The sequence below is a fragment of the Physcomitrium patens genome, chromosome 15, assembly GCF_059467195.1.
Source record: "Physcomitrium patens ecotype Gransden chromosome 15, ASM5946719v1, whole genome shotgun sequence".
Taxonomy (NCBI): Eukaryota; Viridiplantae; Streptophyta; class Bryopsida; order Funariales; family Funariaceae; genus Physcomitrium; species Physcomitrium patens.
This window is the reverse complement of record NC_143424.1, coordinates 13,813,209-13,832,132: the sequence shown is the minus strand read 5'-3', so window position 1 is coordinate 13,832,132 and position 18,924 is coordinate 13,813,209. Positions and strand designations below refer to the sequence as shown.

Below are 18,924 nucleotides of genomic sequence, written 5' to 3'. Positions count from 1 at the left end.
ATCATTAACAAATCTAGAATTTTAAAGAAATGGATTACACATAGATTATACCTCATTTTGCCAACTTAGTCATTTATCACCTCGCAGCACTTTAATTCTATCTAAATACATATTTTTCACTTTGTTTTATTTCAATCTATACATATATTTGATGCCATTACAATTTATCTTATTAAATATTATCAAGAGTGAACATATAGTTAAGACTTCTTATTACCAAATATTACTTGGTATACAAGTTTGTTCAATGTCAAATCAAACTTTTGTCTTAATTCTAATAAGTTATATCTATTAATTGATTGTCATTTTTTAAGTATTATTGACACATATATTTATTTAAATAAGAAGTATTAGATAGAAAATAAATATAGGTAGATTTGATAATATCTTGTAGCTTAATTCTTAGAAATTTTATAAACAAGGCTTTGATTTTATATGTATTTGCAGTTGATTAGTAGGTTAAAAACTTTGCCAAAAAATTATGTACGTGTCACATATATTAATAGCTTGTAATACAAATTAATTATATAACACACATAAAAAAAGCTTATCTTGTAAGTTGGACATGTGTCAAAAGTCCTATAAAACATTGCCATATAGCTTCTAATTACATAATATATATAAAAATAAAAATAAAGCCTTCATCATTCTTATCAACATCTTTTTAATCCTTATTTTTTAAGTAAAAATAGATTTATAACTATTACGAATCTTCACAAGCTTCTTAATACTCTTAAAGTATAAATCTCATATATTTCTAATATCAACCATGGAGGTATTATTTCTATGCTTATAGAAGAAGTCAACAATGAAGTTAAAAGTCTATACTAAAAAGTTGTGCAACTGAAAGAAGCAAGTACATTAAGTTCACTAAAGAATCCAAGAAGTCTTCCTATAATAAATATAAATAAAGCAAGGATAAGTATGTTGGAGAAGTTTAATGGAATAAGTTTAAAGTTTGAAGATTTCTACAATAAGTGAAGCTCTATCTATAGTTGCATCTTTTTCCATACTTTGATGGATTTGCTCAAGTTGAATTCATAGATGCACTTCTATTTAGAAGTTTTATTTTTTAGTTTGTATCTTTAATAAAATATATATATATATATATATATATTCACAACTCCTCTATAATTTGAATTCATTTTTAAAAGTATTTATGGCCATATCCAAAAAAATATGATTGAAAAAGGATAGCAAAAATCAAGCTCTTATTTTTATAATAAGAATTACATTCAACTAGCATATATACTATTGAATTCCAAAACCTTGCTTATAACATAGATTGAAATGACAAAGCTTTAATCAATTAATTTTGATATGAGTTAAAAGTTAATATTAAAGATTTATTGTTGACAATGTTAAGAATAGACTCAATCAAATAATTTATTACTCAAGCTATTACATATAACAATAACTTAACTAAACCTAATATGCATTAAAGAAAGAGATGAATATAAGATTACATTTTAAACCAAGTATAGATATTTTGAATGTAATGTCATGCCTTTTGGACTTACAAATTCACCATCTACATTTTAACATCTAATGAATGATATTTTTTGAGATTTTTTTGATAATTTTATTATTTATTATTTAAATAATATTTCAATCTACTCTAAAAATATAAAAAAAACATGAATTTCATGTTTGTCATATATTACAAAAATTTAGAGATATATGATTATATACTAAGATAGAAAAGTGAGTATTTTATACTATTCAAGTTAACTTCTTAGGATATATTATTTCAAATGATGGCCTTATGATGGATTCTAAAAATATTTAGACTATCATAAGATTAAAAGATTGGAAGATTTTAAGATCAATAAAAGATTGGAAGATTCTAAAAATAATAAAACATGTACAATATTTTTTAGGATTTACTAATTATTATTGCATCTATATTAAAAATATTTTTTAAGTTGTAGCTCTACTTACACGTTTGACTTGTAAAGACAAACTTGAGTAGAATAAAAAAGCAAAAGCATTGTTTGAAGCTTTAAAATACAATATTTATTTTTACACCAATTTCTTATTTTGTCAATTTCTTGAAGGCATTCTTTATAAAAATAGATGCATCAGAGTTTACATTTGATGCAATACTGTTACAAATGGAAGCAAATAACAAACTCTACTTAGTTATTTTTTATTTTAGAAAGTTTTCAACAGCCAAGGTCAACTATGAAATCCACCACAAAGAATTTTTTGCAATCATGGATTCATTTTAAGAATGGCATCATCATCTAAAATGTGCTTCTAGTCCAATCATTGTATATACAAATCAAGAAAACCTTGAGTATTTCATGTTGGCATGTGTTTTGAATTATTGCCAAGGCCATTGGAGTATGTCTTTATCAAGATTTGATTTTAAGATCACTTATTGACTAAAAAAACAACAAGGTTTGTTAAACCTCTTTTTTAGACATTCTTATCTTGTACCATACATTAAAGCAATAACCACTTTAATAATTATAAAAATATATATATTTAAAATCACTTAAAAGTTTAGCTAATCACAAGTTGTTATTAAATGTTGTATTATATGGATCACATAAATCTCTTCTTATCTCATATAATATATATTTTTAAATCCAATATTATTATAAAAAATTAAAAATCATTGGAATTTTTTTATATTATGTAAATGCATTCATGAAATTATATGAAACTTTAAATGAAATATTCAATCATGTATTTGTATTGTGATAGTTTTACAAAACAAAAACAAAGAAAAACCAAATTCCTTTCAAATATTGACTAACTCTTCATGTTCCAAAAAATATGTAATAATTTATATACACAAATACATATATTGATATATGTATACATGACATACAACCAATGGAATTCATTCATCCTACACCATACATTCATCCAAACGGATGATGCGAGGCGCCATCGACGAAGACGAACGAATATTCAACGAAGGCGAATTCGACGAGGCAAGAGCGTGGTCCGGAGTCGGCAGCGAGGGAGCGTGGAGAAGCTCTCGCAACATCGCTTCCAGGGAAGAGGAGAGGGATGGATGGGGGGCCTTATCCGGATCGTAGCGTGATTGTTGTTGCCTTGGTTGCGAACCCCACACCCTTCGACCCTCTTCACCATTTTGCTGTTAGCTCTTCGAGCATTCTCCCCCCTTGTTGTCTCTCTCCCCTCGTACCCCCTTCCCTCGTCTCGGTAGGGTTTTGTTGCCTCAGTTTCAGCTATGGCGTGTGTTGCTGATGTGAGTCGCGCTGCAGTGTGCGCCTCGGGGGCCTCTGTTTCCAGCAGCATTGTCAAGGCCAACGCCACCCCCCGTGTGTCCATCTCGGCATCGCCCTTCTTTTGTCCGGGAGTGAAGTCGCTGTCTGCTTCCGCCTCCCCTGCTCGTGGCGTCGTGCGAACTGGAGCACCCCTGGTTGTGGAGATGGCGAAGCGCGAGGAGGAGCTCGTGGCCATTCGGAATATGAGCGACGAGGACATTAACCAGACGGTGGTAGACTTGAAGGGAGAGATGTTCTTGTTGAGAACCAAGCAAGCTACCCGACAGGAGTACAAGAGCAGCGAGTTCCGCCGCATTCGTAAATATGTACGTGATGGGACAGCACATCTTGCTTCTGAATTTGATTGTGAATTGTTGGTTTGAGACTTTGCAGAATTCGTTTTGCACTCCACGTATATGTAGTGGGTAGTGGGTAATTGAGTTCGGCTGGTGAGCATTGCGTCAGATTCCGACTGTCTGTCGGATTACTAATTCATGTATGCACATTGTTACCTCAGTGACAGCTAGCAAGTTCCTTGCTTGCCATATTAATATTCCCGGCAGCAGGTCTGTCACGACTTGTGCTATTACGTAGTGGGTTTTCGTGTAGCCTGATTATACAGTAATGTGTAGGTTGATATTTTTGCTTAATTTGGTGATGACAGATTGCAAGGATGTTGACCGTAAAGCGTGAGAGGGAAATCGAAAGAGGCGTTTCAATTAGGGAGTCGAGGAAACTCGACAGGGAATGGAAGAGGAACATTGTTATCAGGCCTCCTCCATCGTACGCTGCCAGCTTAGCTGAGCAAGAGAAAAAGTAAATTTTTTCATCTGATGGGCGCAAGGCCTGCATAGCTGTATTAGTTGACATTCATTAGTCACGTGTTTCAGAATCCATGACGCGAAGCATTCTCATATTTCAGTTGATTGAATCCTGTACTACTTGTATTCTTGGAGAATTCTTCATTATCCGAAGATGATGCTATTGCATAATAGCCCATTGCTTACGATCTCTTTTAGGTCGAAATCCTTTTTGCAATGTATCTGATGTCATACAGTGTGTTTCCCAAAAAGCATTCATGAATTCCGGTTATTGGCGGTTTCCTACATGGCTCAGCGTTCGATATGGTTTTTCATGTTCCTAGCGACAGCGTGAAGAGTCTGCTTTAAATTTGTACGTTGGCTCAAGGGATGTGTATCTGCTTAGACTGTGGGTACAGAAGGAAGTTCATTGACTAAGATGCATGAGTTTTCGCTTTGGAAACGAGGTTACCATTGTTCTACGGTATATTATATTGCTACGTATGCCAAAGTCTATTTGGAACATGGGTGATAATCCTCAATGAGTTTGGAGGTTTACGAGGTCCGACCTCCTGCTCCAAATCTTTCTGAATACCCATGAGTAATACGCATCGACTGTGCTGGTCAACGAAAAACCCCGCCAGTGATTATTATTTTGCCTTTGTATATGTAATTTAAGTTGCAGATATTAGAACTGCGTCTCGGAAGCGGGGCAAATACACATCTCCGGGACCTGGTGAGAAACTTGCAACGAACTAGCAAAATCATGGAAATGAAACGGCGAACTACGTCAGCAGACCTCTCAAAAACTTGCTCTAAAACCGTGCAATCCAGGGTAGTTGGCAATGCCGCCGCAATCACTGTTCTTCTATAGGATTTGTGTCAGGCGAAGAACTTCCAGTGCAATTATACAAATAATTAGGTTCTAGCCTTTCTAGCTTTTCACTTGCAAATAACAGACACAACACCTCTTTCTGAAAACAGACTGGAAAATGGATAGTTAAACATCCTCATGATAGACCAACCAGTGTTACTTGACAGTACCACCGCATTTACTGCATTCAAAGTGTGCACATACGTCCCCAGAACATAATTATGCGAGCAGAATCAGTTCTTATGAATACGATTAATTGGGGTAACAAACAAGTCCATCGGCTCTCTTAAGAAAAACAACAGTATGTAAGTTAAGTTTAGAGTACACAGAATATTTTTGTTTATCAAATGCAAGGACAGTAGGCAAGATTGTTCGACCAATATTGCTTTGAATATATATTCAACGTATAAGAAATATTGCTGCTACAAAAATGTGGTGCTCTATGCAATCTTATGACGTGTCTCCATTAGGAAGAGATTCAGTGAACTTGTCGAATGTTCACATTAATTCGTGAGCTTTCAAGATACTTCACGATTGATCTCGGTTGAATTCCGTCCACATCTGACATAGATGTAAAGTCTGGCAACTCTGATTCCTTCGCTTCACTAAATATACGAGGTACACCTAGACAGAGAAAGAAATAGGTATTTATGTTCAGACAAGGTCAACATACCACCACGTACTGCATCTTCTTCTGTTGCTCATGAAGTTTCTGCAAGAGCACTCAATAAGACAAGGGCATAGACGTACCGTGAAAACAGTGTCGTGCGGGACCAGCCATGAGCACAACATCTCCACTTCTTACGAACATGGCTGCTGGAGGTTCATCCCGTGTTGTACCTCCTAGTAGAAATATAGCTTTGCATCCCAAGCTGTAAGCTCCCAGGAGTTTACAAATCTCAGCATCAGTACGAAAAAATACATGGATACAAAATCGAATTTAATATTTTGTTCACCAGTTCCTGCAACCGCAAGATGGAATCTAAATGGCGGAGGCTAACAAAACTCTCAAATTACACCAAGGCGAATTAATCGAATAAGCAAGTATTCAAGACATGCCGCTCATTGCGATTACGAAACTCGAGTTGGGAGTCACCTGATACTGACGATGGGCTTACTCATGTCTGCCTCCATATCGTCAACATGCCCCCCCAACATATCATCTGCCATCCACGTCCAGCATCACTCATGAAATGCTGTGCAGACAATCAAGCTGTACATTCTCAACCATTCAACCAATACACCAATTGCTCGAAGTGTACTTAAAGCTCAAGGAGCTCTCATTCCTACAAGAACCCTTCTCCAGATGAACCAATGCTACAGAAACTCTCGAGCGCACCCTTGGAAGGCTATAATATTTTGCATAAACAGTCGAAGCAGGCAAAAAAGAATGTGGGTTCTTATTGTCATTGCATTTCCTAACATGATTCTATAATGTTCATTATTTAATGTACAAATCCAGCGAAATTTCAGATGATCATTCAAAAAGTCTACAAATACCAACACATACCAGGACCATAAAAATTTACGATAGCTGCTTCTGCTTTGAAGTCTTCATTCTCCATAGCTGGCTTGGCAAGCCGCCTCGCTAAGTCTGCCAGTTTGGGAGGAATTTCTTGAAACGGAAGAGCTTCGTTGTATGCTCGCTGCCACAGTACGAAACCAGTTAGTTGAAAGTATCCAGACGCATCATAGACACTACACTGTCCTCATACGACTGTTTCTTGATTCACAACGCGTGTAAATCCAAATCTATAGATGTGCTTCAAAAGAAGCTTAGCAAATAATTCCATATTAGAAGCGAAGTGCAAAACAAAAAGTTTGCACATAACACTCATGTTCTTAAGCTTACGTGCAAGTAAGACCACCCTATCTCCTCATCTGTCTAAGCACAGAAATAAACAAAATGCGGTTCTCCACTAGTTTGAACCGTATAATTGCAATAGGAACAGTTGGAAATACTTTGGACCAATCGAACTGGATGCCGACTGTAGCCCATCTCAACTTCCTCACAAGAGTTTCCGATGAAACCGTTTTTGCTGATGACGTTTTCAGAAAATCTGTGGAACAATCACGAAACTCCCAGCTATTTCCACCATCTGGCACAACATTCATATTGTAATCATTAGATGCTATGCAATTAGAACATCCAACTATAACCAGAAAGCATTGCAAATTTCAATTTGAAGAGACAGAAGTATCTAAGTATTAAGAAAGCACAAAAAACACATAATCTGAGCAGTCACACACATATGTCCTGATTTATAACATTTGAGCGCATTACCTCCTCCTGAAGTTGTGATTCCATTATCGTGAAATCTATTCTTTTCAACTACCGTGATGTCATCAGAGACTTCTGCTCTAACACTTTCAATACTGTCGGATATCTTCTCGTCAACACTACGAGTTTCTGCTGAGTTGGAAATTAAATCGCGTTCTTGTTTTCCAGAAGCAACCTCCACAAGTATTTTGTTCTCTTGAAAAGCCGCCCATAGATTAGCGATTGGACCATACATGGCATTGTGGTTGGTACGATTTGGGGGTTGTGGAAATGTTGTCAAGCATTCAGTAGCCCAATAAAGTTGTTCAGCCTTGTTTAGAGCTTCAGGGATGAAGTAAAATCCTGCAATTCCATGAATGAGATTGACGAAAACAGTCAGAATTAAAATCAAAATAACACATTAAAAAATTAAAACTGCCACCTCCAGTAGAAATCCGTGAAAGCGAAATGTCAGACACCAGAGCCCTAACAGACGGAGAATTCGGCATCACTCACCAGGATGCTTATCAATAGTATAGACAGGCCATCCAGATCCTTCCACACGCGACACTCCTTCAATGTTGTACTCCCCATCTTCGCCAAGCTTCTTAAAATCTAAAACCTTCGAAACATCCGTTGCAGGAACTTGTGCCCTATTAACATCCTATCGTCAGCATCTAACAAGTGGCATCTAATGCGCTGAATTCCATTCAAGAGACACATAAACTACTGGGAAAAAAGAAAAAAAACTAAAACTAAAACTAAAACTAAAAAAAACTAAAAACTAAAAAATTGAAAAAACACAAACCAAGCTCACAAACCTAAATACCAGGGACCTGCGCTTGCAACAAAACAGTACATATTACAGGAACAAGTCGAGGCGTAAGAAGAATACCGGCGAGAGTGCTGGTTGCGAGACTTGGCAGACGAGACATGCGTGTAGCGTTTGTAGGCCTTTTCGGTGGAGCGGAAGGCAGTTCGAGAAAACGCGCCTTCCTGGGCGTCAGCGTAGCCCATCACTCGAAAAACTTGCCAATAATCAAAACCCAATTCAATATTCAATAAAATAAGATGGAAAATCTCAAATCACCACCTTCAGCGAGGAGAGACAGCAGCAACCCCAAAGCACCAGTGCAAGTGACGACGAGGCTGGAACATCACACCCACCACACAATGGTAGACATTGAATTGACTGAGTTTTACATGGAGGGACTGAAGCAATTGCAGCTCCGCAGTTGAGCATCGCTTCCGACGCTCAAGCCTCACCAGTCCAGATGCGATGCGACGAAGCATAAGCGGTTATGGGGTTCCTCGGTCAAGGGTTCCTCGGTCAAGGGTTCCTCGGTCATGGATCACACGGTCATTATCGGTGTTGTGCAGGGACACCTTTAATTAATGTGGCTTATAGTTAATTAAAACTTCAGACATTCCACTCCACTGACCCTCAAGCGTGTGGAAGTCATCCATTATGGAACCTCAATAGCTATTCACACCACTTTCATAGTTTTTTTTAGTGCATCCTGTTGTGACTTTTTGGAAGTAAAACACTTAGATTTACATTTTGGGGAATTTTATTTTGTGGTTTTTATCTACCTCTTTTTTATTCTCTCAAATTTAAAGATGTCAATGAGTAAATAAATGAAAAACACACTTCTTTTCTTCTTTATTTTCTGTGATAACATTTCTGTGTAGTTTTTTTGTGTAAGAAATCCAAAATCGTAATTTATCTGATATTGCTTCAAATGACACAAGTAATGTATTTGTTGTAATTCTGTACTTTTCAAATGAGTCTTATTAAATGATTGTTTAAAATCATCATCAACTTTGTGGCTTGTGCTTTGACTAAGACTTCTAAGTAATGCCGCATTGGCATTCTAAACTTTTGTGTTTATTACAATTTAAATTAGTAACACTCTTAATATTTTGCAAAAATAATAAGAAATAAAAAAATTATTAAATATATATAAATATATATATAATAATAGAAATATTATTTCATGGCTAATGGAGTGTTAAGAGTTTTACAACTAAAAACTTGAAAATTGAAATTCAATTGTCTTGTATCATAAATTATTATTATTACAAAATTTGTTGATCTTATCACTCTTTTTCTGTTTAAATTATATGTTTTTAATAACTTTTTCTTGTCCTCCACGTTTATCAATATATATATGTATATATATATTCTCTGTAAGTAATATTAAAATACAACTGTAAATACATCCATTTTTTATTTTAAAAAATACATTGATAAGTTTTGTATGGGAAGATCCATCTTGTTAAATATTCCCTCATTGTAACAAGTATTTTTTAAAAGATTAATATGAATACAATTTAATGATGAATGTTAAGCATGAAATCACAGTATATAACATTTATTTTGAAATTCATTGTTAAAAGATAGAAATTACAAATATGAGAAATATACTGATATATTCGAACATTCAATTGTAAACTAGAGTTCTCCTGCCATAGCGCTTGTTTGTTTCATGTTTATATTTACTGGATCTGAAATCAAAACCCTTCACCTTTTACACATAATACTTGTAGTGAATGATGGGCTTGTTTAATACCACAGGCAATTTTTTAAGCATCAAAATGTACATTCATGGTAATAAGTGAAGTCTCCAATGCATTTGTAAAAAATGACGAAATATGCAAACAATGAGTAAACATCATGATATTTCATCCTTGGTAATAATAAACTTATTAAGAGCTTCAATTGTTAATAAAACATAAGGAAAATTCAAGATTTTCAAAAAGTGTTGTGTGTTAAAGGGATTGGTCATGCTTTTAGAAACTAGAAGTGGAATCTTAAATACACATAATTTTTGGTGCTTACAATGTAAAAAAATAAAAGATAACATTATTAATTTTTATATAATTTTATTAGAAAAATAAATAAGAAAAAAAAACAAAATTTAATTTGTGCTTATACAAGATTGTCAATTTTAACATGACAATTGTTAAAACAATCTTAAAATCAACGTAGCTACTTCACCATGCAACAATTCCAAGACTCACAACAAATTACACTACTATTATACAAATAAAATCTTGGTAAAAAAGTCCAAATCCACATCCAACTGAACATAAATAATAACAAACATTTATGAATTGAAAATAAATAACTAACAAACACAAACACCACCCCTACCCTCCTCCCTTTTCTTAAGATTTCAATACAAACATTCCAAACAAATCAAATTCACATCAACTCCACGACAAAAAAGAAAAGCAACCCCAGAATCACAACATTCACTCACAACCCACAAATTTCAATGTATCTTGTTGTGCAAAATCATACACACCTACATACATCATAATAATACTAATAACAATAATACCACCACAATAAGAGCAGCAGTCCGACCCCAATCACACCACCAATTAATACGCAACCGCATACATAGAAAAGAAGATACACATACACAATGACGACGAAAGACAGAGACGTACGAGTACGTAGCTCCCCCGATATTGGTACGCGTATGGAAGAAAGGAAGGAAGGGAGGGCCCATGCAGGGCAAGGAAGGGCCAGAGGAAGAAGAAAAGCGAGCGAGAGAGCGAGGGAGGGATCGAGTGAGGCATATACACAGAGAGACTGCAACGCAGAGCGAAAGGAAAGGCAAGGGAGGGAGTGAGGGACCAAGTGTGGGAGAAGAAGAAGCAGAAGAGCAAGAGCAAGAGTAAGTGCGAGAGCAAGAGCGAGAGCGAGAGGGGTTTCTTTCTCTTCACAGTGGCAGTGGAGTAGAGTAGAGGAGCATCACTCACTCACTCTCTCAGGCAACGCAACGCACCGGACAGTTCTCGTCCTCGGCCTCGTCCTCGATCTTACACACACACTCGCGAGTCATGTTCATGTCGTGAGGGAAACAGAGTGCGAGTGCGAGAGAGAGAGAGAAGTTGGTTACTCGACCGCATCGATTCCTCGCTGAATCGATTACCACTACTTCTGCCTCCCTCCACAGGCAGTTTCTCTATCGCCTACAACGCGGCCAACTTGCTTCAGGTTTCTCACTCTCTACCGTAAGACTGGTAGTTGGTTGCCTCGGGTGCTGCTAGTGGGTGTTGATTGGTGTTGTGTGCATCGAGAGAGAGATGGGTCGCGCGTTTGTTGTAAATTTCACTTGATTGGGGATTTTTGTTTTTGTTTTTGTTTTTTTGGGTAGGAGTGGTGTGACGGTTTTTGGCGAATTCGATTGTTGGTTTTTGGAAGGTTTGTGTAAGGGAATTGATGCTGGAATGGTTTTGAGCTGTCTGGTCGATGTGTGAAGTGGGGTTGTTTTGATTGGTTGATTGGTAGGGGAGACTGTATCTGGAGGGATGAGAGATAGGTGGGGTGGAGCATTTGCTAATTGGTTAGGTGGCTTTGAGTTATCTATTTAGTACTGTTGTTATAGTTATTATCGTTTTTGGAGGGGTGACGATTGGAGTAGAGTGGTTGCGCGAAGATTGGTTGATTGCTGTATGCAGGTGATTGTGTGGGGTGTGTTTTCATGTGCGATTCAGAGATGTGGAGATGGGTTGGTTTGCTCTTGCCTAATTCTGGTGTTTCTAGTTTTAGGGTTGCTGTGGGTTTTTAGGGCAAAAGTTCAGGTCACTTTGCGCTATTGAGTCATTTCAAAGCTGGAAATGGCGTGAATTAGGGACATGGAATGCAGTTGAGCGCATGAAACAGCGGCGTTTGTCTTTGCCGTAATGATCGTTTTATTTGCACGTTTGTTATGATATGATCGAAATGTTACTTTTGTTTGTCTTTCTTGTCTGAGGTTGATTGGCGAGCTGGACGTCAATCAATTGAAGTTCAATTTTGGAAAGGTCTTCAGGGTTTCAGTGGTTCTACTCCATAGAGGAAATTTAATATGGGATATGAGGACACAACCCTTATTTTTATTGAAAGAGTTTGAGCAATGAGTATGTCTCAGCTAAGCAGGCTGTATTGTGTCTGGTGTAATGTTGGTTGGTAACCTGTCGTCGAGCTTGTTTGTGTAACTTTAAAATTCAACAGGCTCACAGTCATGCTTCTTTCCTCTTGTAGATATGGCGTATCTGTTATCTGAGCCTGGTTATAGGTAACACGCATCGAATCCTTTCTCAGTAAAGCATAAGGTCAATTTCCACTCAGGCTCCTCTCAAGTTAGAGATTGAGCAAGCAAGTGGTGTCTGGCGTTGGCTGGTGGTGGTTGTGCATGCGGCTGAAGCCATTAGAAACATGGCACAGCCCAGGGCAGGAAGGAGTTTGGCGGATCTCGAAGATGCAGTTCTGCGACGGGTGTTGCTAGTCACAGTAAGACCTGGAAGCGAAGAGGGCTCTGGTTTACCAGTTTACTTGGAACAGCTTTCTGCGGAGCTGATGAGCGAAGGGCGTCAAACTCTTCTCTCTCGAGATGTTCTTGAGAGGGTGTTGATGGAAAGATTGAGCACTCTATACGAGGGTTCCGAACCGCCCTTTCTGTATCTTGTCAACTGTTATCGTCGAGCATTTGGAGAGAGCCGCAAGGCACAGACAATGAAGGATAAAGCAGCTCTTGCCGTGATCCAGGACGCTTTGCAACAAGTAAAAGACTTGTCAGTGTCTTACTCTGTGCTCATGTTGGTGCATGCCAAGGACAACATGTTCCCCCAGCCTCCTGATGCATCATTTTCTCCAAACGCGCTGTTACTTGCTTCGTTGCTTGCTGACGGATCTTCAAGTGCTGGATATTACGCCACCAGCAGTGGCGTAGAACCATTGCCTCCTGGATTTTTTGAAGGTCTTCTGATGAGGTTCGAAGATGAACCGGAAGGTTTCAGGAGCACTTTTGAACACTTATACAAAGATTTGCAAAGCATGGTGATGAAGATGTCTCCGTTGGGTCCGTTTCAGCGATGTGTGAGGACTCTGGTCATGTTGGTTTCGTATCCTCGTCTAGCGAAAATACTGGTGGAGCATCCAATGTGGAGTCCCAAGGGTAATCATGTCAATGGACGGGTTTTAGAAGTTAGCAGTATTCTGGGACCTTTCTTTCACATCAGCGTCATACCCGATCATCCGGTGTTTGGAAATGGAGAACCCAACGCGAGGTAATACTTAATTTCTTTTCAGTCCGTCAAATAAAGTGTGCTCTGGAATATGTATACTTAACTTTTGATTTTCTTTATCTTTCTTGTGCAGTTTACTTGATCGAGTGGTTGGTGGATAGGTTGCAGCTTCGGCTGAATACTCGTGGTAGATCTTGAGGCAGATACTTACTGGGTTGTCTGGTGGCTATGGGTTGCTTCAGGCAACAGTGTTTTTCTGATGTTTCAAGCCGCCGGGACTTGGCGTCTTCATACACTACGATAAAAACTGTTTTGCATCAGCTTTACGATGGTATGCACGAGGTCTTACTGAAGCTTCTTCGAACATCTGAGACACGAGAGTCTGTGCTTCAGTACTTAGCGGATGTCATACAGAAGAACGTCAACCGGAGTCAACTTCAGGTTCACTCTTGATGTTCATTTGTGTTCAGTAAGCTTTCTCCTGCGATCTTTCATAGGTGGAATCTTATAGTTTTACTAGTATCTTGCTTCTTGACCATGACAACTTGATGAACATTTCTGGATGCTTATTGCTAGATAAGCTCCTCATATACTGCAGTGCAAGGCCGAGAATGAGTATTTGACGATCTGCATTTAAATTTGTGTATTCAGTCGAATCCATTTGCAGTTGCGAGTAGTGGAATGTTTGTAAGCTTGAGTGCAGTCATGCTCAAACTTTGTGAACCATTTCTGGATGCTTCTTTAAGCAAGAGAGATAAACTCGATCCGCGTTACGTTCTTCAAGGAGGTCGGCTTGACTTCAGGTTTGGAATACCTTAATATTTAAAAAAAAAATATGGATGTGCTATGTATGTTGTGGTTTTCAGTCTTCTTTTATTTCGATGAAACTAATTGCACTGAGCAGCTACAGGATCTTCTTTAGGAACGATATCTGTTGTATTTGAAGAGTAATTTTAACGGAGTTCTACTGATAATTGTGCATCTGACACAATATTATTGGCAGTGGATTGACAGCAGTTTTTGCCACATCTGAGGAGTTGGGGAAATGGGTGGATAGCCGCAATCACTCCCGCGCTGAAGGTTATCGTCAAATACAGCAGTTCGGGGAACAGGAAGAGATGCGGCGTTTACAAGCTGAGGAGGCTTCCACTTCCATGATGAACAGTTCGCAATCTCATCCACTGAGGAATATTGCATCTGCAATAGACAGTATGAAGTTTACATTCATCTGCGAATGCTTTTTCCTGACAGCAAGAGTACTTAATTTGGGACTCATCAAGGCATTATCAGATTTCAAGTCTTTGTTACAAGTAAGCACTTCATACAAGAATCGCTGCTTTTTACATGACGATGTTGACAAAGGATTTAGAGTTTGGTACCATTTCAACTGTAATTTTGCAATACATAATGCTATGGATAAAGATGCATATTAATACGTGTGCTCTTTACATTATAAGTTTTAGAGGACTGTGTAATGTATTCGGAGTGTTCTTGTTGCTACATCGTTTTTTAGATTTTTTTCCTGTTCTGATTTAAGATGTCCATGCTCTGACTCGAAATACAAAAATTATCTTTGACGTTTGGTTCGACTCTCTGATGCTCGCGTTCATATGCTACTTGATCGTAGAAACTTTCTAGGCGGAAGGATGACCTCGCGGCATTGAAGAACATGCGTGGTAATGGAGCTCCACCAAGTATAGAACAAGACATTATTCAAGCGGAGGCAGTTGTTGAGCAGCTATCACAGGATCGTCTCTGTTATGATTCCCAGCTCCTCAAAGTATGATTAATCTTTCCTTGACATTTTTTCATATTTTAAGTTGAAAGGCTCATATATTTAATCTACTTACAAATTCTCCTTTTGGACAATAACTGCAGTTTGCAATGCGATAGGAATTTTATCTTGAAATCTCTGATAATGCATAGACAATATCTTCCTTGACATGGTAACTGTCCATCTCTGCTCAACCTTTGGTATGATTTGTATCTTATACATATGGTCGTGTTGATGCAGGATTTGGACCTGCTGCAAGAAGCTTTATCTTACTACAGGCTCATGGTAGTGTGGCTCACAGGCTTAGTCGGTGGTTTTCATATGCCGCTTCCGGTACCGTGCCCAATGGAGTTTGCTTCCATGCCCGAACATTTTGTAGAAGACGCTATGGAGCTGCTATTATTTGCTTGTCGTATTCCAAAAGCTCTCGATGGTGTGAATTTGGTGAGCTAAAATCTCTTTGCATGATGTAGGATACAGTTGATTTGGTGTCTGTTACTTTTATTTCTTCTAGTTTAGTGGGTGGACAGAAAATGGCATGGAATCATGTAGCCGTGGAACGTACGCAGCTCTGTGATCGATTGCTGGTGCATGTTATTCCTTCTGCAGGACGAGTTTATGAGTTTCATAGTGATGTTTATGGGAAGCCCACATCACATTAGAAATCCGTATTTACGAGCAAAAATGGTTGAAGTGTTGAACGGGTGGATGCCTTCAAAATGGTGGGTCCTGTTTCTCGCATGATTTTCCCAAAATATATCTATATGTAAATGTGTGTTTGCTGTGGTAAGGATCTACTCATGTTTCTTCAGCTTTCGTGTGTTGGAACTTTGTCGTTAGTTTCAATAATCAAGTAAGGCAGAAAGCTATTATCTCGGATGCTTTTCTCGCTTCTTTGATATAATGGAATGCCTTCGCTGATACTCGTATTTTCAATTTGTGTATGCAGCACTTCTCCAACCTTGGTCAGCAGCATGTCATCTCTTTTTGAGGGACATCACCTGGCTTTGGAATATTTGGTGCCGAATCTGCTCCAACTTTATGTCGACATTGAGTTTACTGGAGCCCACAATCAGGTGAGTCTGTTGTTTCGACACTAATGTTTGTTGCAGGGTTCTGTTTTCTTAGTCGCCTTGCGCATAGTTGTCAGATGCATACTGTATGGATTCTGTTATCTTTGTGCAGTTCTTGTTGCTTAGTGTATTGTTGTTGTTTGACCCTTAGCGTGCGGGGGATGCTTTTTGTACATCTATTTGTCTATGCAGTTCTACGACAAATTCAATATTCGTCACAATATTGCGGAGCTGCTGGAATATTTATGGGGTGTACCTAGTCACCACAAATCGTGGATGCAGGTGCTGTTGAGTTTGTTCCCATCATCACTGTTTTCTCCTCTAGGCAGTCTATGTTTTACTGCATTTACATTCACATTTATTTTATGTTGTGCTTTGCTGCTTTTATGAATGCATACATTTACTTTTAATATATTCTGGGGCATGAGTTTAGTGTGTGCTATTTAATTGCAAAGAATGTCTTTTTGAACAGGTTGCTGTGAGGGAGGAGAAGGGTGCTTATTTGAAGTTTCTTAATTTACTTATTAATGATAGCATCTTTCTCTTGGATGAGAGCCTAAAGAAAATTCCCGAACTCAAAGAAATGGAAGCACAACTGGCTGACACTACTGCATGGAGTAGGAGACCAGCTCAAGAAAGGCAGGAGAGAGAGCGACATTATCATCAACAAGAACATGTACAATCTCTGTCCTATTTCAAAGCTTTCGTCTTCTGATTTTTAGCCAAAAATATTTCTACTAGATGTGGTTTGCTTTTACACTCTGGTCTTACACATGATTATGCTGTTTACGTTGAGGCTTGTGGGCTGAATTTAGATTGTTCGAATTGACATGATGCTGGCCAATGAAGACGTTAAAATGATTCAATATACTTCTGCGGAGATTACTGCACCATTCCTACTTCCTGAGATGGTGCGCTTTCCCCTCTCGTATCTCCTTTTTTGGTGTAGGTCGAGACATTTGACAGATGAACATCTGAAGTTAGAGATTTGCTAAGCACATCCTTGCGTAGTCACATATTTGATTTTATGTCCTGTTTTAAGTGAGTGACTGTGCCATGCAGGCAGAGAGAATAGCGGCAATGTTAAATTACTTCTTGGTGCAACTTGTTGGACCTCAACGCAAGGCTTTATCTGTGAAAGATCCTGAGAAATACGAGTTCAGGCCTAAAGAGCTTCTGGCACAGGTATGGCTGGAGTAAATGGGCTTCTGATTTAGTTAAGTACTAAAACAGTTCATCTAATTTGAAGTTGAGAGACGGTCCATATTTGTGACATGTAATCAAATCGACCAACTTTGCATATAATCCAAACAAGTTTTGTTGGTTAATCACCTGACTTTATTTGTCATTATGTGCTGGTTGGGCACACTGTATGACAGATAGTAAACATATATGTGAACCTGGATAGAGGCGATTCACAGGGGATCTTCGCAAGAGCAGTCTCTAGTGATGGTCGCTCATATAGGGATGAGGTAACGCTCCTTTGCTATAATGTGCCTTTTTATGACTTGTGTTTTTACGTCTTGTTTTCATGCTCCCTTCAACAGTCAGTTGTCAAGTCAACGTATGAAGTGTCACTTGTACCCCTCGATTGCAATTTGATATTGCTAGTTCCCTTCTTGAGTTCACTTCTCTTGTTACAGTTGTTCACAGAAGCTGCTGGACTTCTGCGCCGAATAGGTAGTCTTCCTATGCAAATGATCGAAGCGTTTGAATTACTAGGTGCTAAAGCGAGAACACAGGCGCAAGAGATGATGGATGCGGAAGCTATGCTTGGTGATATTCCTGACGAATTTCTTGATCCTATTCAGGTAATGGGAACCTGCTGAATTGTTCTGCAAGTATATATGCCTAGGGCCTGACCGGTGTGACTATCATAATCCTGTCCTCTTTGTGCTTAAGTCATTCATATTGAATTGTGCAGTACACATTGATGACGGATCCTGTCATTCTTCCTTCTTCAAAAACTATCGTCGACCGATCTGTTATACAGAGGCATCTTCTAAGTGATCAGGTATGTGTGGAGCAGAGCATGTTACACATTGTTGAATACCACAAAATTCTTAATTGTTTCTTCTCTTTGAAACACTGGTCTAGTTTCATGATTCTCAGACCTATGCTACTGCCTGTGCAGACGGATCCATTCAACCGATCGCTGTTAACTGTGGAAATGTTGATACCGGATCACGAGCTTAAGAGAAGAATCGACGATTATCTTGCGTCCCACTCAAAGAAGTGACGTTTCTATATTGACCTTGTGTTAATTTAGTCTTAACCTGAGTTGGCTTGCTGCTATGCCATAAGCATGTTTATGATCTGTTCTAAGGTACATAGTTTGGATGAATTAGGCAGGGAATGCTGCCTCGTAAGATAGGCACTTGCGAGAAGTTTATTCCAATTTTGAGTTGGAGTAACTGAATCATTCACATGCTTTATCTATTTGTGCCATTCGTCTGTGCTGCACGGTGATCTGAACCTGCACCAATATTGAATAGTAGACGTGTCATAGTGTTGTAATCATCAACTTTTCGTTGTTTTGGGCATATTTAGTAGACATACTGATTGTTGTCGTGCCTTTTGGCGATATCAATTACAGATTTAGAAGGGCATGGAGCAGGCCAAATTGCTGATCTAAGTAGTTCTACACCTTACCTGATTGTGTACAGATTGGCGGCGTCAGCTTTTTTAGGTTTAGAAATAGTGGGTCGATCAGTCCAATTTACACTTCTTTTGGACAGTGGGTGACGCTATTTGATCAAGTTTGAACTTGGAGCAAGTTTCTAGCCCAAGTCGGATGTATGTGTTATAACAACCTGGTGTCAATCCAAAGCTGATCAGTGAGAAGTATCAAATTCTTAGTTGCTATCTGCTTCT

The 18,924-nt window shown here is 38.3% G+C and overlaps 3 protein-coding genes across 4 annotated transcripts; 2 read left to right on the top strand and 1 right to left on the bottom strand.

The window, feature by feature from the left end:
* Nucleotides 1-3,110: 3,110 nt before the first annotated feature.
* On the top strand, nt 3,111-4,271 carry LOC112292477 (large ribosomal subunit protein uL29c-like). The gene is made up of 2 exons (XM_024541006.3): nt 3,111-3,571; nt 3,910-4,271. The coding sequence occupies exons 1-2, from the start codon at nt 3,209-3,211 to the stop codon at nt 4,063-4,065; spliced, it is 519 nt and encodes a 172-aa protein (XP_024396774.1). The 5' UTR covers nt 3,111-3,208; the 3' UTR covers nt 4,066-4,271.
* A 934-nt stretch (nt 4,272-5,205) lies between these two features.
* Nucleotides 5,206-8,530, bottom strand: LOC112292474 (DNA N(6)-methyladenine demethylase ALKBH1A). Of its 2 annotated transcripts, none has more exons than XM_024541004.3 (9): nt 8,383-8,530; nt 8,075-8,207; nt 7,696-7,832; nt 7,204-7,542; nt 6,882-7,018; nt 6,430-6,565; nt 6,016-6,082; nt 5,670-5,791; nt 5,206-5,543 (listed from the first exon to the last, which is right to left on the bottom strand). In XM_024541004.3, the coding sequence occupies exons 1-9, from the start codon at nt 8,420-8,422 to the stop codon at nt 5,398-5,400; spliced, it is 1,257 nt and encodes a 418-aa protein (XP_024396772.1). In that variant the 5' UTR covers nt 8,423-8,530; the 3' UTR covers nt 5,206-5,397. The 2 variants fall into 2 exon arrangements, with proteins under 2 accessions (XP_024396772.1, XP_024396771.1); XM_024541003.3 differs by having other exon boundaries at nt 8,347-8,463.
* Nucleotides 8,531-10,759: 2,229 nt separating this feature from the next.
* Nucleotides 10,760-18,915, top strand: LOC112292473 (putative ubiquitin conjugation factor E4). Its single transcript, XM_024541002.3, has 17 exons — nt 10,760-11,191; nt 12,221-13,245; nt 13,446-13,644; nt 13,855-14,006; nt 14,207-14,513; nt 14,831-14,983; nt 15,218-15,421; nt 15,587-15,699; nt 15,927-16,053; nt 16,243-16,332; nt 16,523-16,726; nt 16,866-16,961; nt 17,113-17,235; nt 17,430-17,522; nt 17,694-17,861; nt 17,975-18,064; nt 18,185-18,915. Exons 2-17 carry the CDS (start codon nt 12,395-12,397, stop codon nt 18,287-18,289), a joined length of 3,075 nt encoding a protein of 1,024 aa, XP_024396770.1. The 5' UTR covers nt 10,760-11,191; nt 12,221-12,394; the 3' UTR covers nt 18,290-18,915.
* The last annotated feature ends 9 nt before the right edge of the window (nt 18,916-18,924 follow it).